Below are 15,122 nucleotides of genomic sequence, written 5' to 3' on the forward strand. Positions count from 1 at the left end.
GAGGCCACCGATTGCTTGGCTGGCATGGAGGGAGAAAACGGGGGGTTCCTTTAGTCTCCAAGGTGCAGAAAATGCTGGTTACTTGATCCCTTCCTGATCCCTTAGCTACTAAAGGTAAACAAACCACGGTTAACAAATCTACACTCCGAATTAGGCAGTTGGTTAAAATATAAAAATCGTGACGTACATCCCTAAAAAAATCAAAAATACGAAACAAGACTCCCTTCGCTCATGACTCCTCTCTGGGCCTCAGTTTTCCCAGTCTTTAAAATGGGTCTAATCTCAGCACCAACAACATAGGTTCCCCTCGCGCCTATGTGCCAGTCGTTCCCGACTCTAGGGGGCGATGGTGCTCATCTCCGTTTCAAAGCCGAAGAGCCAGCGCTGTCCGAAGACGTCTCCGTGGGTCATGTGGCCGGCGTGATTCAACTCCCGAAGCCGCACGGAACGCTGCTTCCTTCCCACCAAAGGTGGTGCCTATTTTTCTACTCGCATTTTCTTACGTGCTTTCGAACTGCTAAGTTGGCAGAAGCCGGGACAAGGAACGGGAGCTCCCTCCGTTATACGGCGCTGGGGATTCGAACCGCCGAACTGCTGACTTTTCTGATCGACTAGGGTGTTTATATCCTGGGTTCAAGGAACGACGAGGGGTTAGGGGAAAAAAATTAGAAGAAACGGGAGAATCCAGCCCCAAATCGTTAAAAAAATCAGGAGCGTTACAAGTAAGACACTTTCACGTCGTTGTGTGAGAATGAAGGTTAAGGATTCACGGGAAAGAATCCAGGCAGACCTCGAATTACGACCGGCCCGCTTAACATCCCAAGTTAGGATCCCGTTTCAAACTTAAGAACCCCCTCCGGCCCCTCATTTACAGCCTCCCGATTTGACTTCTTATTTCCTTTTCACCAGAAACCAAGGTTTAAGTTCCAGTTTCTGGCTCCCCTTTTGGACCAAGCCTCACTTAGTGACGGCAAAGTCCATTTAACAACAGCCACACAAAAAAAATGTCATAAAATCAGTCTGTTGATGAAAGGGAAGGTTTGAAACACCCCCCCCCCCCAAACCGTTCCGAAGGGCTCCGAATCCGATGGCGACGTCCGTTCTGCGAATTCACGGGCATCTCGCCGTAAATGGGATTTTCCCAGGCATCGAACGATGGAAATTAAATGTATTTCATTCCTACGGCGGCCTATCTCAGCAAAAGAGCCCTTTTTTAAAAAATAAAATATGAAACAAAACAGTAACCAAGGTTTAAATTTCAGTTTCTGGGCCCAAAACTCCCTTCTGGACTTAATAATCGCAAAGTTCATTCAACAACAGCTATAAAAAAAAACCGTCGTAAAATGAGCCTCCATTCCTGCCTCCGCTGCAGTCGTAAGTTGAGGACTTCCTGTAACACACCGGGCCAAGGGAAAGGGGGGCGATTCGGGCACAGCTAAGGTCCCGTCCCTCCCGGCCGTCCCCCAAGCCAGGATTTCCCGGTGCCACGGAGTCGTTTCCCTCCCCCCCACCCCCTCGGTGCTTGGATAGCATCCGTTACAGGCGCAGCTCTCCCGCGGCGATCTTCCTCCAGAGGTCCAAAGTGAGAGGGACGTAGGTCCTCGCGGTAACGTCCAGGACGAAAAGAGGATCCGTGATCCGGCTGGGGTCAAATCCTTCCTCCACAAGGCGGAATCGTTTCTGCTTAAAGGTCTCCGTCATTTCCAGCTGCTCCTGCAGAGGGAGAAAGTTAGGCCGTCGTTAACCGTGGCGGCCATATCTGTGTCGTTTCTTTAAAAAACACACACACACACACCCTTCGCCCCGGCCTCCCTCGCAGGGCCGTTGTGAAACCAGCGAGGGGACTCGAACCCAAGTCTCACCTGGAGACGCAGGAAGCGAGGCCAGGCGTACGGAGGAAGCAGCTCGGCTACGTGCTGGTAGATTTGAGGGCCGTCGAAGTCGGCGTCCGGCTGTAGCACCAAAGTGGCCATTCCTGCCCGGCCGTCGTGTCCTAGGCGAGAGCACAGCGAGTCCTTGACTTACGTCCTTGTCCGCTTAGTGACCGTTTGCGAAGTTACAACGGCACTGAAGAAAAAGGGACTTTAGGAGCGGTTTTCACGCTCGGGACCGCCGTATCCCCAGGGTTACGGGATCCAAATTCAGACGCTGGGCCACCGACTCGTATTTATGACGGTTGCAGCATCACGCGACCCCCCCCTTTTGCGACCGTTCCGACAAGAGGAGCCAGACTCACTTAACGAATGGGTTAATTAACAACAGCAAAGATTCCCTTAACCATTGCAGCCAGACAGGTCGTAAAAGGCGTCAAAACTCACTTAGTGACCGTCTCGCTCAGCCACAGAAAGGTAGGCCTCGATTGTTGGTCGTAAGTAAAGGACGGTCTATAAAGTGGTCACCTTTGGTAATTTGACACCCCCAAAATAATCGGAAAAGGAAAAAAGAAATAAATCCGAGGAACGAAAGGAAGAAAATTCGAAAAGGGGAAAATTGGTTCTTTCGATTGTTCGGGAAAAAATAAAACAATCCATCATTTCAGATTTGCAGCTTTGTTTTTCCCCAAAGGGAAAATTCCAGATCAAAGCCCAGAAAATGCAAAATAAAATAATCTGAGTTTCCAGACCTGGAAAACTTCGGGCAACAAACAGGACTGAAAGTTGCATATATATATTTATATTTAAATTATTTATATTTATATTTAAATTATTTATATTTATATTTAAATTATTTATATTTATATTTAAATTATTTATATTTATATTTAAATTATTTATATTTATATTTAAATTATTTATATTTATATTTAAATTATTTATATTTATATTATTTATATTAATATTTATATTTAAATTATTTATATTATTTATATTATTTATATTATTTATATTATTTATGTTTATGTTTATGTTTAAATTTATTTATATTTATATTTATATTTATATTATTTATATTTAAATTTATATTATTTAATTTATATTTATTTATATTATTTAAATTTATATTTATATTATTTATATTTATATATATATTTTCTGACTCTTACCTGGGACGGTCACGCCGTAAACTGTGACTTCTCGCAAACTCTTCAACGTGCTCAGAGTTTCCCCGACTTCGGTGGTGGCCACATTTTCGCCTTTCCAACTACAGGGGGGGAAAAACCCCAAAACAGTGAGGAAATCACAGAAACTTTGGGAAAAGTTTGCAAAAAATTTTTTAAAAGTGGTTCTCAGCTCGGAGTTCGAGAACAACCGGAGTGGATTTTAAGGTTTTTCTCGCATTTTGTCGGCTGACCAAATTCGATCGATTTAAATTTTAAAAAGGGGAAAGTTTGGGGTTTGGTCCACTTTTTTTTAAAGTTTGGGGCTATTTAAACAAAAAAAATTGAGTCCCATTAAATCCCTGGGAAAGTTTTCTTTAGGGGAGGGCGCCCTCGTGTGGCCAGCAAGGGATATGACACAAGGCAGGAATCAAAAGGATATTTCCCGCATATTTTTCATATACGGTATACCTATATATATCTTGTGCCCTCCCTAGACCCCAGATCACAAAGCCCATCATCCCTGCCCAGCATGGGAAACCTGAGCCACCTTCCAGAGAGTCTAAATCATCCAATTTCCAATTCAATCACACGATCGCAATGGACTCATATTTGCGACGGCTGCGGAGATCCCCTTTAGCGACCTTCTGTCGAGCGGGGAACTAGGATTCGCTAAACAACTGTGCTAACAACTGCGGCAATTCACTTAGCAAGACAGGTCATAAAACGGGGCAAAACTGACAGCCCAGGCCTCACTTAATGGCCTCAACGTTGGTCTCGGCTGTGGTTGTAACTCGAGGACTACCAACTGTGGGTCGTAGGTCAAGGACTACCTGTGAATCCTCTGCGGTGGAGATTTGCACACACACACCCCACCCTAATTGTCACTGCTCCGAGGTGTTGCTACACCTTCGCCTGCCCTGTGTAGTTGCCCAGCCTTGTAATTGGGGGCGCTCAAGACAGGATTCGCACCTGGCTCAAGTGGAAAACCAGCCTACCGGTAGGTGTCTCCCGTACGGTCCCAAAAGCTGATAAACCCTTCGGCGTCTTGCACCATCAAGTCCCCGGAGTTAAAATAAACGTCCCCGTCGGCGAAGACGCCGCGCAGCATCTTCGCCTCCGTCAGCTCGCGCCCGCCGGCATATCCGAGGAAGGGGTTACGAAATGTCACCGGGGAAATCAGGAGTCCTGGTTCTCCTGCAGGAAGACAACCGAGCGCAGAGATCGTCCTCCACTTACGACCGTTCCTTTTCTTAAAAATAAGTCATTTATTGTTAAACTTATTGGGACGGCCATCTTCCCGCAGGGTAACTCCCGGCGGTTTACGGTATTCAACGATTTAGCGACCGTCGGATGTTACGACGTCGCTGGAGAAAGTGACTTTCGACCGGGCCTCAACTTATGACCGTCGCAGCCATCCGAATTTCAGAAACCTAACTCCCGGCGTGTATTTCGGATGGTTAGCAATAGCAATAGCAGTAAGACTTATATACCGCTTCATGGGGCTTTCAGCCCTCTCTAAGCGGTTTACAGAGTCAGCATATCGCCCCCAACAACAATCCGGGTCCTCATCTTACCCACCTCGGAAGGATGGAAGGCTGAGTCAACCCTGAGCCGGTGAGATTTGAACCGCCGAACTGCAGATAGCAGTCAGCTGAAGTGGCCTGCAGTACTGCACTCTAACCGCTGCGCCACCTCGGCTCTTCCTTGGTTGACGGGATCGCGAATTTACGCCCTTCCAACCGGCTTCTTGATGAGTCAAAGCGATGGGGGGGGGGGAGCCAGATTTGTTTAATGACTGCCTGGTTGTCTTAAAACACTGCCGTGATTCATTTAGCAACACAAGGTCGTGAAATTGGTCGTGACTCGTGTCCAACGACCGCAACTTGGAGCAAGGCGGCTTAGCCGTGCGAATTCTGCTCCCAATTGCGATCGTTAAGCGAAGGAGTGCTTGTAACTCGCTGGAAAACAACACAACGTCGGACAGAAGGGGAGGGAAATGGAAGATGCCCCCCCCCCCAAAAAAAAAGCTTCCTCGGTCACCTATGTCCACACGCTGGCACCGTCCGGTGGCCTCGTCTCTAAGTGGAGCGCCTTGGACAGCGTCGAAACGCACCAACTCGAAGGGGCTGAAGCACTGAAGGGAGAAAGAAATCACGATGCAATTTTAAAAGGAAGGTTTCTCGTTCTACGAACGTCGTGCACAAATCTTTTAGCTCTTCTGCTTCTTTTTATTTATTTATTTTTATCCAGTAAACCTTCTTTTACTTCTGATTTCAGTGACCGATTAAAAACATTGGCCCTTTATAATGTCCTTTCATTTCAGAAAGCTCTTTCGCTTCATGTATTTGCTTGGTTACCATACTCAGGCTCTTGAATCTACCTTGGGGAAACAAGGGGAGAAACCTAAACAATTAAAGAAAAAATAATAATACTTGATAAACTTCTTTTTCACAGATTTCTAAAGTTTTTAAAGCTGCAGAGTGTCAGGCCTGCAGCCCTCTTTTCTCTCGGATCTTGGGCCTGCCACACTTTCTGTTCTTCTGCTATGCATTTTCTATGGTGGGAAAACAGGAGTTAGATGCTATGTAGCCATAACAACATTCTTTCCAGAAAGCCAAGGTCAACCTTGTATCTCTCCCTCTCTCATTATCTATCTATCTATCTATCTATCTATCTATCTATCTATCTATCTATCTATCTATCATCTATCTATCTATCTATCTATCTAATTTATCTGTATCTCTCCCTATCTATCTATCTATCTATCTATCTATCTATCTATCTATCTCCCTCTCTCATATCTATCTATCTATCTATCTATCTATCTATCTATCTATCTATCTATCTATCTATCAATCATCTAATTTATCTGTATCTCTCCCTATCTATTTATCTATCTATCCATCCATCCATCCATCTATCTATCATCTAATTTATCTGTATCTCTCCCTATCTATCTATCATCTATCTATCTATCCATCCATCCATCTATCTATCATCTAATTTATCTGTATCTCTCTCTCTCTATCTATCTATCTATCTATCTATCTATCTATCTATCTATCTATCATCTAATTTATCTGTATCTCTCCCTATCTATCTATCTATCTATCTCCCTCTCTCATATCTATCTATCTATCTATCTATCTATCTATCTATCTATCTATCTATCTATCTATCAATCATCTAATTTATCTGTATCTCTCCCTATCTATCTATCTATCTATCTATCTATCTATCTATCTATCTATCTATCTATCTATCTATCCCTCTCTCATATCTATCTCTCTCTCTCTCTCTCTCTCTCCCTCCCTCCCTTCTCTCTCTCTCTCTCATCTATCTATCTATCTATCTATCTATCTATCTATCTTCCTATCTATCTATCTATCTATCTATCTCAACCTGGGGGGGAAGGTTGGGGGGGGTTGGGGGGGAGGGAAGCAAATATTTGTAAAAGCTTGTTTTTTAAAATTTTCAATTAAAAAAATTAATTTACTTCCCTTTCCTTTTCCTTTCCCTTTTGTTATTATTTAGAGATCTATTTGTTTACTTGTTTATTGATTAAACCCACATGCCACCCATGTCTCCGCCAAGCGACTCTGGTTGGCTGAATTAATAACTAGGAATGTATTCCATAAATTATTCATTTAATAAATTATAGTGCATGTAAATTGGATAATGTGATTGGTGCAGCGGCCTAGAGGCGGAGTTCTGGCCTCCCCATCAGGAGGCTGTGAGTTCGAGCCTAGGTAGAGGCAGATATCCCTCTCTCTGAGCCCATTGAGAATATATATCTTCTGAATGGAACTCCGCATTGGCAACAGGGAGGCATCCGGCCAGTCAGCTTCACTTAGTTGCCCAGACTCCAAGCCCGCAAGGGATTATGGGGTCATTAAATGAAAATGATATAAGTAGGATAGTAAGGCAACTCTGAGGGATGCCCCCCCTTTTCCAGGAATGTCGCGATGCCCACCTTATAAATCCAGGAGGCGCGCCCCACGGCCCCCACGGTGTTGGTGTAGTTGAAGAGAGTGACGTTCCCTTCGGTCATGCCGTACGTTTCCACCACTTTGACGTTTCCGAATCGGCGGAGGAATTCGCGCCACACGTCCGGCCGCATCCCGCTGCCCACCGCCAGGCGCAAGGAATGCTCCCGATCGGCCGGGCTCTGCGGGAGAGGAGAAGGAACACAGTTGCCCAAAACGTTGAAATGGGGACAACCGAAAACAGGCTGCATTGACCAGCGAAGAGGGGAGACCTTCGCCAGGAAATTATCCCGTTTTGGAAGATTGAAGGGACCCTTCGTGGTCGCCAAATGTTGGCGGGAATCTATTTTCTATTCTATTTTTATTTCTATTCTATTCTTTCTATTCTATTTTCTATTCTTTCTATTCTATTTTCTATTCAATTCTATTTCTATTCTATTTATTCTATTCTATATTCTATTATTTTTATTTCTATTCTATTTATTCTATTCTATATTCTATTATTTTTATTTCTATTCTTTCTATTCTATTCCTATTCTATTCTTTCTATTCTATTCTATATTCTATTTCTATTCCGATTCTATTCTTTCTATCCCTATTTCTATTTTATTCTAAATTGCAATGAGCCATTTTGCTCGGCAACCTGGCGCCCCACAATATTCGGCTTCATGGGGAGCCTTAGCTTATCAACTTTATTTAGCAATCAAGAGAAGAATTTGGGGGAGCAGGATTTAATTCAGGAAGTTACTAAGGTAGAAATCCTTGGTGGCCGAGGGAGGGAGGAAAAAAATGAATCAGAATTAGAATGAATGAATGAATGAATGAATGAATGAATGAATGAATGAATGAATGACTGAATGAATGAGTGAATGAATCAATCAATCAATCAATTGTGAATAAATAATATTCACTTTTATTCAAATAATACTTTAAAAGGTGGGAAAATGGCAGAAATCCCAGCGGTGATACCAGGGGTGGCCACCGGAGGGAGACATACAGGCGCACCTTTCTCGGCACTTACCTGTGGCTGGTTAACCAGGTAACGGCAGAGTTCGCCAATGTATTGGAAAACGGTCACCCCGTGAGTCCGGCAGTCCGGCCAAAACTGGCTGGCGGAGAATTTCCTCTTCAGCACACAGGTGGCCCCTGGCAAAAGAAACAGCAAGCCTCTTTCCCCCCCCTCTTTTCTCAAGAAAGCTAAGCAAAGTTTCTAGTCCTCAAGGCTTAGAAAGCCAACTTTTCTTTCCCCCACCCCACCCCGGGAGGTTCCCTTCCTTAACCTTTTAGCGGATCTTGGTCATGGAATCCCTCGGCTGGGAAACAACAGGAATGTGATGTAGATCCTCCAAAGCCAAGAGCAATCTACCCCCAATTCTCGAGGGGAGGGGGGAGAAAGGGAGGGAAGGGGCTTCTGGGCCTTGCCATTGGGGGGGGGGGTGTCCAAAGAGAACTTACCCAGCCCAAAGGTGCCCAGGATGCCCAAAAGGCTGCCAGACATGTGATACAAAGGGAGGGTCAGATAGATGACATCGGAGCTGGAGGCTCCCACCAGCTTGTAAAATCCCAGGCAGAGGATGGTCTTCAGGTGGCTGACCTTGGCAGCCTTGGGGAGGCCTGGAGAGAAGGAAGGAAGGAAAGGGATGGAGGGAGGGACAAAGAAAGAAGGGAAGGAAAGGAAAGGAAAGGGAGGGGAGGGAAGGAAAGGAGGAAGAAGAAAGGTAGGGAAAGAGAAGGAAAGGAAAGGGGGAAGAAGAAAGAGAAGGAAAGAGAAAGAAAGGGGAAAGAACAGAGGTAGAGAAAGAGGAGGAAAGAGTAAAAGGAAAGGGGGAAGAAGAGAAGGAAAGAGAAGGAAAGGGAAGAAATGGGAAGGAAAGGGGAAGAAGAAAGGTAAGGAAAGAGAAGGAAAGAGGAAGAAAGGAAAGGGAGAAGAGAAGGAAAGAGAAAGGAAAGGGGGAAGAAGAAAGAGAAGGAAAGAGAAGGAAAGAGGAAGAAAGGAAAGGGAGAAGAGAAGGAAAGAGAAAAAGGAAAGGGGGAAGAAGAAAGAGAAGGAAAGAGAAGGAAAGAGGAAGAAAGGAAAGGGAGAAGAGAAGGAAAGAGAAAAAGAAAGGAAGAAGAAAGAGAAGGAAAGAGAAAGAAAGGGAAGGGGAAAGAAGAAAGATAGAGAAAGAGAAGGAAAGACAAAAAGAAAGGAAAGTGGGAGAAGAGAAGGAAAGAGAAAAAGGGGGAAGAAGAAAGAGAAGGAAAGAGAAAGAAAGGGAAGGGAAGGGGGAAGAAGAAAGGTAGGGAAAGAGAACAAAAGAGAAAGGAAAGAAAGGAAAAGGGGAAGAAGAAAAAGAATGAAAGAAGGGAAAAGAAGAAAGGTGGAAAAAGAGAAGGAAAGAGAAAGAAAGGGAAGGGAAAGGAAGGGAATAAAGAAGGGAAGGGAAAAAAAGGGGGTCAGATTTTAATAAAACGCCGATTGTTACATTTTCATTTGTGTTATGAATTCAATGCACAACTTTGTCTTAAAGTAACACAAGAAATCAAGGCAACAAAGTCACAACTGTGGCCTAAAGATGCTACTTTGGGCCTCCTGCGGCTTTCCCGACACACAAGAGACCCCAACTCCCTTCCTCCCACCCACCCCCGAAGCCCCCCCAGAAACCTCCCCCCGCGCCCTCCCCCACTCACCTGTGGTGCCGGAGGTGAAGATGTAGAGACAGGTGTCCATCAGGTGTCGGGGAGTGGAGAGCTCGTAGGGGAGGGGCTCCTCGGAGGCCTCTTCCAGGAGATCCTGCAGGCTGACGACCCCCGGGGGGTACGGCCCCTTCCCCATCACCCAGACCCCCACGCCCATCTCCTTCAGGGTGGGCAGGAGGGGCTCCACGACTCCAAACAGCTCTGCGGAAAGGGAGGGAGGGAGGTTGGGGGGGCTTCAGCTCCTGTGGGGGTTCTGGGCCTCTCCCCCCCTCCCCCCTCTCTTTCCTTCTGAGCCTGGTCTGCTCTGCAGGGCTGTTGTGATGAGGAGGAGACCAAAGGGCCTCCTGACATAAAGGTTGAGATGGCTCAGACCCATCATCCCCTGCCTCTCGTCCTCCCCCCCCCCCATGTCAGCATGCTGGATTACTGTTCCCAGCTCCATCATTCCCTGCCTCCCTCCACATGTCCCCAGCCCCATCATCCACTGCCTCCCCTGCTCAGCCCCCTCCCGCGTGGGAGGGGATTCCCCTGCCCATCCTCCCCTGCTCAGAGTCACGTGTGGGAGGGATGCCCCGCCTCTAATCCCCAGCCCATCCTCCTAGCCCCCCTCCTCTGGACCCCTGCCCCGCCTGGAAGAGACTGCCCTGCTCATCCTCCACTGTCTTCCTGGGTCCCCAGCCCCATCCTCCCCTGCTCTGCCCCCTCCTGCCTGGGAGAGACTGCCCTGGCCATCCTTCCCTACCTCCCTGGGTCCCCGGCCCCATCATCCCCTGCCTCTGCTGCTCAGCCCCCTCCCGCGTGGGAGAGAGTTCCCTGGCCATCCTTCCCTGCCTCCCTGGGTCCTCAGCCCCATCATCCCCTGCCTCCACGTCTCCCCAGTCCCATCATTCCCTGCCTCCGCTACTCAGCCCCCTCCCGCCTGGGAGGGACTCCCCCGCCCATCCTCCCCTGCCTCCCTCCCTCCGCGTGTCCCCAGTCCCATCCTCTCCTGCCCAGGACCCCCGTCCCACCTGAGAAGGACTCCCCTACCCATCCTCCCCTGCCTCCCTGGGTCCCCAGCCCCATCACCCCCTGCCTCGCTCCCTCCACGTCTCCCCAGTCCCATCATCCCCTGCCTCGCTCCCTCCGCGTGTCCCCAGTCCCATCCTCCCCTGCTCAGGACCCCCGCCCCGCCTGGGAGAGACTCCCCCGCCCATCCTCCCCTGCCTCCCTCCCTCCGCGTGTCCCCAGTCCCATCCTCACCCGCCCGCCCAGCCCCATGGTGCCCTGCCTCCTCTCCACGTGTCCCCAGTCCCATCCTCCCCTGCCTAGCCCCCTCCCGCCTGGGAGGGACTCCCCCGCCCATCCTCCCCTGCCTCCCTGGGCCCCCAGTCCCATCATTCCCTGCCTCCGCTGCTCAGGACCCCGTCCCGCCTGGGAGGGACTCCCCTGCCCATCATCCCCTGCCTCCCTCTCGCCACGTGTCCCCAGTCCCATCCTCCCTTGCCTAGCCCCCTCCCGCCTGGGAGGGACTCCCCCGCCCATCCTCCCCTGCCTCGCTCCCTCCGCGTGTCCCCAGTCCCATCCTCCCCTGCCCCCTGGTGCCCGTCTCCGTCTCTCACCGTGGCTGGCGAGGAGGGCGCGGGCGCGGCAGGCGCGGAGGCAGTGGGCGAGGGCGGCGGGGCGCAGGGCGGCGCCGAGGAAGGCGGGCCGGGCGCCCAGCTTGGCCAGCCCGATCCAGGCCCAGACGAAGAAGGGCTCGTTGCCGGCCAGCAGCGCCGCCGTCCGCCCGCGCAGCCCGGCCGCCCGCAGCGCCTGCCCCACGCGGTTGCTCTCGCGCTCCGCCCGCGCGTAGCTGAAGCTGCGGCCCTCGAAGCGCAGGAAGGGCCGCCCGCGACGCCCCGGAGACCCCGCCAGGCGACCCCAGCGCTGCGCCACGCTGCCCCCCCGGCCCAGCGCCAGCCCCGCGCCCAGCGCCAGCGCCCCCGCCACGAACCGCCCGTCCGCCCACGCCAGGCGGCAGCCCCGCAGCCCCAGCCACGCCAGCAGCACCACCAGCAGCACCAGCAGCAGAGCCCCCAGACCCACAGCCACCAGCCCCATGGCTGCCCCGGACCCACGCAGGAATGAGTGTGTGTGTGTGTGTGAGCGTGCACGCCAGCGCGCAAAGGGGCCGGCTGTGTGTGTGTGTGTGCAAAGGGGAGGGCGTGCAGAGGGAGGGGGTGGTGGTGGTCCCACGCGCAACCCCCCCCCCCTCTTTGGAAGCTGCCTGGCACGCAAACTTTCCACCAACTTTGCCGAAGTTGAGCGGAAGCAAGGAGGGAGGGAGGGAATGAGGGAGAGAGAAGGAAAGAGGGAGGGAGGGAGAAGGAATGAAATTGGGGAAAGGGAGGGGGGAAGAGGGAACAAATGAGAAACACAGAAGCAGAGAGAGAGAGAGGGGGGAAAGAAAGAACAAGGGAGAAGGGGAAAGAATGAGAGGAAGGAGGAGGGAAGGGAGAGGAAAGGAAAAAGGGGAGAGACTGAGAGAATGAAAGGGAGGAGGGGAGAGAGAATGAGGCAGGATGAGGAAAGGGAGGGAAAAGAATGAAAGAGGGAAGGAAGGGAGGAAAGGAGAAAGGGAAAAGGAATTAGAGAATGAGAGGGAGGAGGGGAGAAAGAGAACGAGGGAGAGAGAAGAGGGAAAGAATGAAAGGAGGAGGGATAAAGAATGAAAGAAAGGGAGGGAGGAGAGGAACGGAGAAAGGGAAAGAATGAGAAAACGAGACAGGAAGGAGGGAAGAAAGAATGAAAGGAGAATGAGGGAGGGATAAAGAATGAACAAAGGAGGGAGGAGAGGAACAGAGAAAGGGAAAGAATGAGAAAATGAGACAGAGGAAGGAGGGAGGAGAATGAAAGGGAGGAGAGGAACAGAAAGGGAAAGAGACAGGAAGGAGGGAAGAAAGAAGAATGAAAGGAGAATGAGGGATAAAGAATGAAAGAAAGGGAGGGAGGAGACGGAGAAAGAATGAGAAAACGAGACAGAGGAAGGAGGGAAGAAAGAAGAATGAAAGGAGAATGAGGGATAAAGAATGAAAGAAAGGGAGGGAGGAGACGGAGAAAGAATGAGAAAACAAGCCAGGAAGGAGGGAAGAAAGAATGAAAGGAGAATGAGGGAGGGATAAAGAAAGGGAGGAGAGGAACAGAGAAAGGGAAAGAGAAAAAATGAGACAGGAAGGAGGGAAGAAAGCAGAATGAGGGATAAAGAATGAAAGAAAGGGAGGGAGGAGACAGAAAGAATGAGAAAACGAGACAGAGGAAGGAGGGAAGAAAGAAGAATGAAAGGAGAATGAGGGATAAAGAATGAAAGAAAGGGAGGGAGGAGACGGAGAAAGAATGAGAAAACGAGACAGGATTGAGGGGAGAGAAGAATGAAAGGAGAAAGGGAGGGATAAAGAATGAAAGAAAGGGAGGAGAGGAACGGAGAAAGGGAAAGAATGAGAAAACGAGACAGAGGAAGGAGGGAAGAGAGGAGAATGAAAGAATGAAAGGGAGGAGAGGAACAGAAAGGGAAAGAAAAAGAGAGGGGGAGGAGGGAAGAAAGACAAGAGAGAAGAACGAAGGAGGGAAAAAGAGAGGGAGGGGGAGAAAAGCAAGGAGAAAGAGGGACGGAATGAGAGAGCAAGAGAAAGAATGGAGAGGGGGGGGGAAACTTTGCACCCCCTGCAAGAGGAGACCCACAACCCTCCACGAGAGAGCCAGGAAAGTTAGTCGCACTAACTTAGCCCAGCATCCACAAACCCTGGTTTGTTTTGAACTGTGACTGATCGAATCCACCCCCCCCCTTTGCAAACCAGAGCAAGCCCAGTTAGCATCTTCCCTGCCCCCCCCCCCCCCCAAAAAGGACAAAAGCAAAGGAGTTGTCGGTTCCCTATTGGTGGGCAGACACGTCATTCCTGGCATGGCCGCAATTAAACCCCCCCCCATCCCCGATTAACCCATTAATCCCTGCTTAAGCCCTGCCAAAAAAAGACCAGGACTTAAATCGTGGCTTCCTGGCCTTGAAAACTTTGAAACTTTGCCCCAAAGTTTTGCAACGCTGAAATTTCAAATTCCCCCGGATCTTTTCCTTCCCCCCCCCAATCAATCCCCTATGAATTACAGATGTCGAAACACAACACAACACAACAGTAATAAAATTTCCGATTTAGGTGGGGAGGGGGGAAAAAAACAGGCCAGGATCATCAGCATCTGGGTTAAAGGAGAACAAGCTTTGAAAGGATGGTTGGTTAGCCAAATTGGTCCTCACCAGGAAAGGGACTTGCGACTGGTCCTCGCACTTATGGCCACAGCAGCCTCCTTCCCCAACTCGGTGGGGGGGCGGGGAGAGAGAGGGGGAGGCAGCTGGGATTTCTTTTAAATCTTGTTTTTCTGATCCAGGAAATGTTGGGACAGGACGAAATGTTCCGTGAAAGTTGGGCTGAATTGGTCCCCGGAGAGAAATTTGGCAGAGGGAAATATCTTGGGAGGGGTGGAATAATTTGGGGGTAGACTGCTTCTGGTGCTGGGGGCTCCGTTGGACTCGGATACTGAGATACAGAGAAAGAAAGAGAGAGAGAGAAAGAGAGAGAGAGAGAGATAGGGAGGCAGAGAGCGATATAGACAGAGGCAGAGAGAGGGAGGGAGACAGAGAGACAAAAAGAGGGGGAGAGGGAGGGAGAATGAAAGAAAAAAGGGAAGGAGAGAGAGAAGGAAAGAAAGGGGCGAAGGAGTAAAAGAACGAGAAAAAAGTGAAAGACAGGGAGAGAAAGACAGAAAAAGAAAGGGAAGGAGAAGAGTGAAGAGAAAAAGAATAAAGAAAGAGAAAGAGACAAAAAAGGGGAGAAGACAGAAAGAGTAAAAGAGAAAGAGAAAAAGAGACACACAAAAAGGGAAGGAGAAGAGAAAGCAAAAGAAAGGGAAAAAATAAAAAGTGAAAAAGGAAAAAGGGGGAAGGAGAAGAGTGAAAGAGAAAGAGAGAGAAAGTGAAGGAGGGAAAGAGACAGAAAAAGAAAGAGGAAAGAAGAGTGAAAGAGCAAAAGAAAAAGAGTGAAAGGGAAGGAGTGAAAGAAAGCAAAGGAGAAAGAAAAAGAAAAGGGAGAAAAAGAGACAGAAAGAAAGAGAAAAGGAAAAGAAAGAGCAAGAGTGAAAGAAAGGAGGGTGAAAGAGAAAGATCAAAGAAAAATAGGGAAGGAGAAGAGTGAAAGAGGCTGAAAAAGAGAGAAAGTGAAGGAGGGAGAGAGAGACAGAAAAAGAAAGAGGAAAGGAGAAGAGTGAAAGAGCAAAAGAAAAAGGGAAGGAGGGAGAAAAAGAGGCAGAAAGAAAGAGAAAAGGAGAAGAGCAAAGGAGTGAAAGAAAGGAGAGGAAAAAACAAAGGAAAAAAAGAGAGGGAAGGAGAGAAAAAGAAATCCAGAGAAAAT

At 48.9% G+C, this 15,122-nt stretch overlaps 1 protein-coding gene across 1 annotated transcript; it reads right to left on the bottom strand.

Annotated features, from left to right (window-relative positions):
* Positions 1–1,061: 1,061 nt before the first annotated feature.
* On the bottom strand, positions 1,062–11,787 carry SLC27A3 (solute carrier family 27 member 3). Its single transcript, XM_087707650.1, has 10 exons — positions 11,307–11,787; positions 9,697–9,906; positions 8,482–8,640; positions 8,048–8,172; positions 7,014–7,208; positions 5,081–5,174; positions 4,036–4,234; positions 3,044–3,141; positions 1,863–1,993; positions 1,062–1,713 (listed from the first exon to the last, which is right to left on the bottom strand). The coding sequence occupies exons 1-10, from the start codon at positions 11,785–11,787 to the stop codon at positions 1,537–1,539; spliced, it is 1,869 nt and encodes a 622-aa protein (XP_087563776.1). The 3' UTR covers positions 1,062–1,536.
* Positions 11,788–15,122: the final 3,335 nt, after the last annotated feature.

This window comes from Thamnophis sirtalis, unplaced genomic scaffold, assembly GCF_051295495.1.
Source record: "Thamnophis sirtalis isolate CommonGarterSnake01/CBP01778 unplaced genomic scaffold, rThaSir2_p1.2 scaffold_2, whole genome shotgun sequence".
Lineage (NCBI taxonomy): Eukaryota > Metazoa > Chordata > Lepidosauria > Squamata > Natricidae > Thamnophis > Thamnophis sirtalis.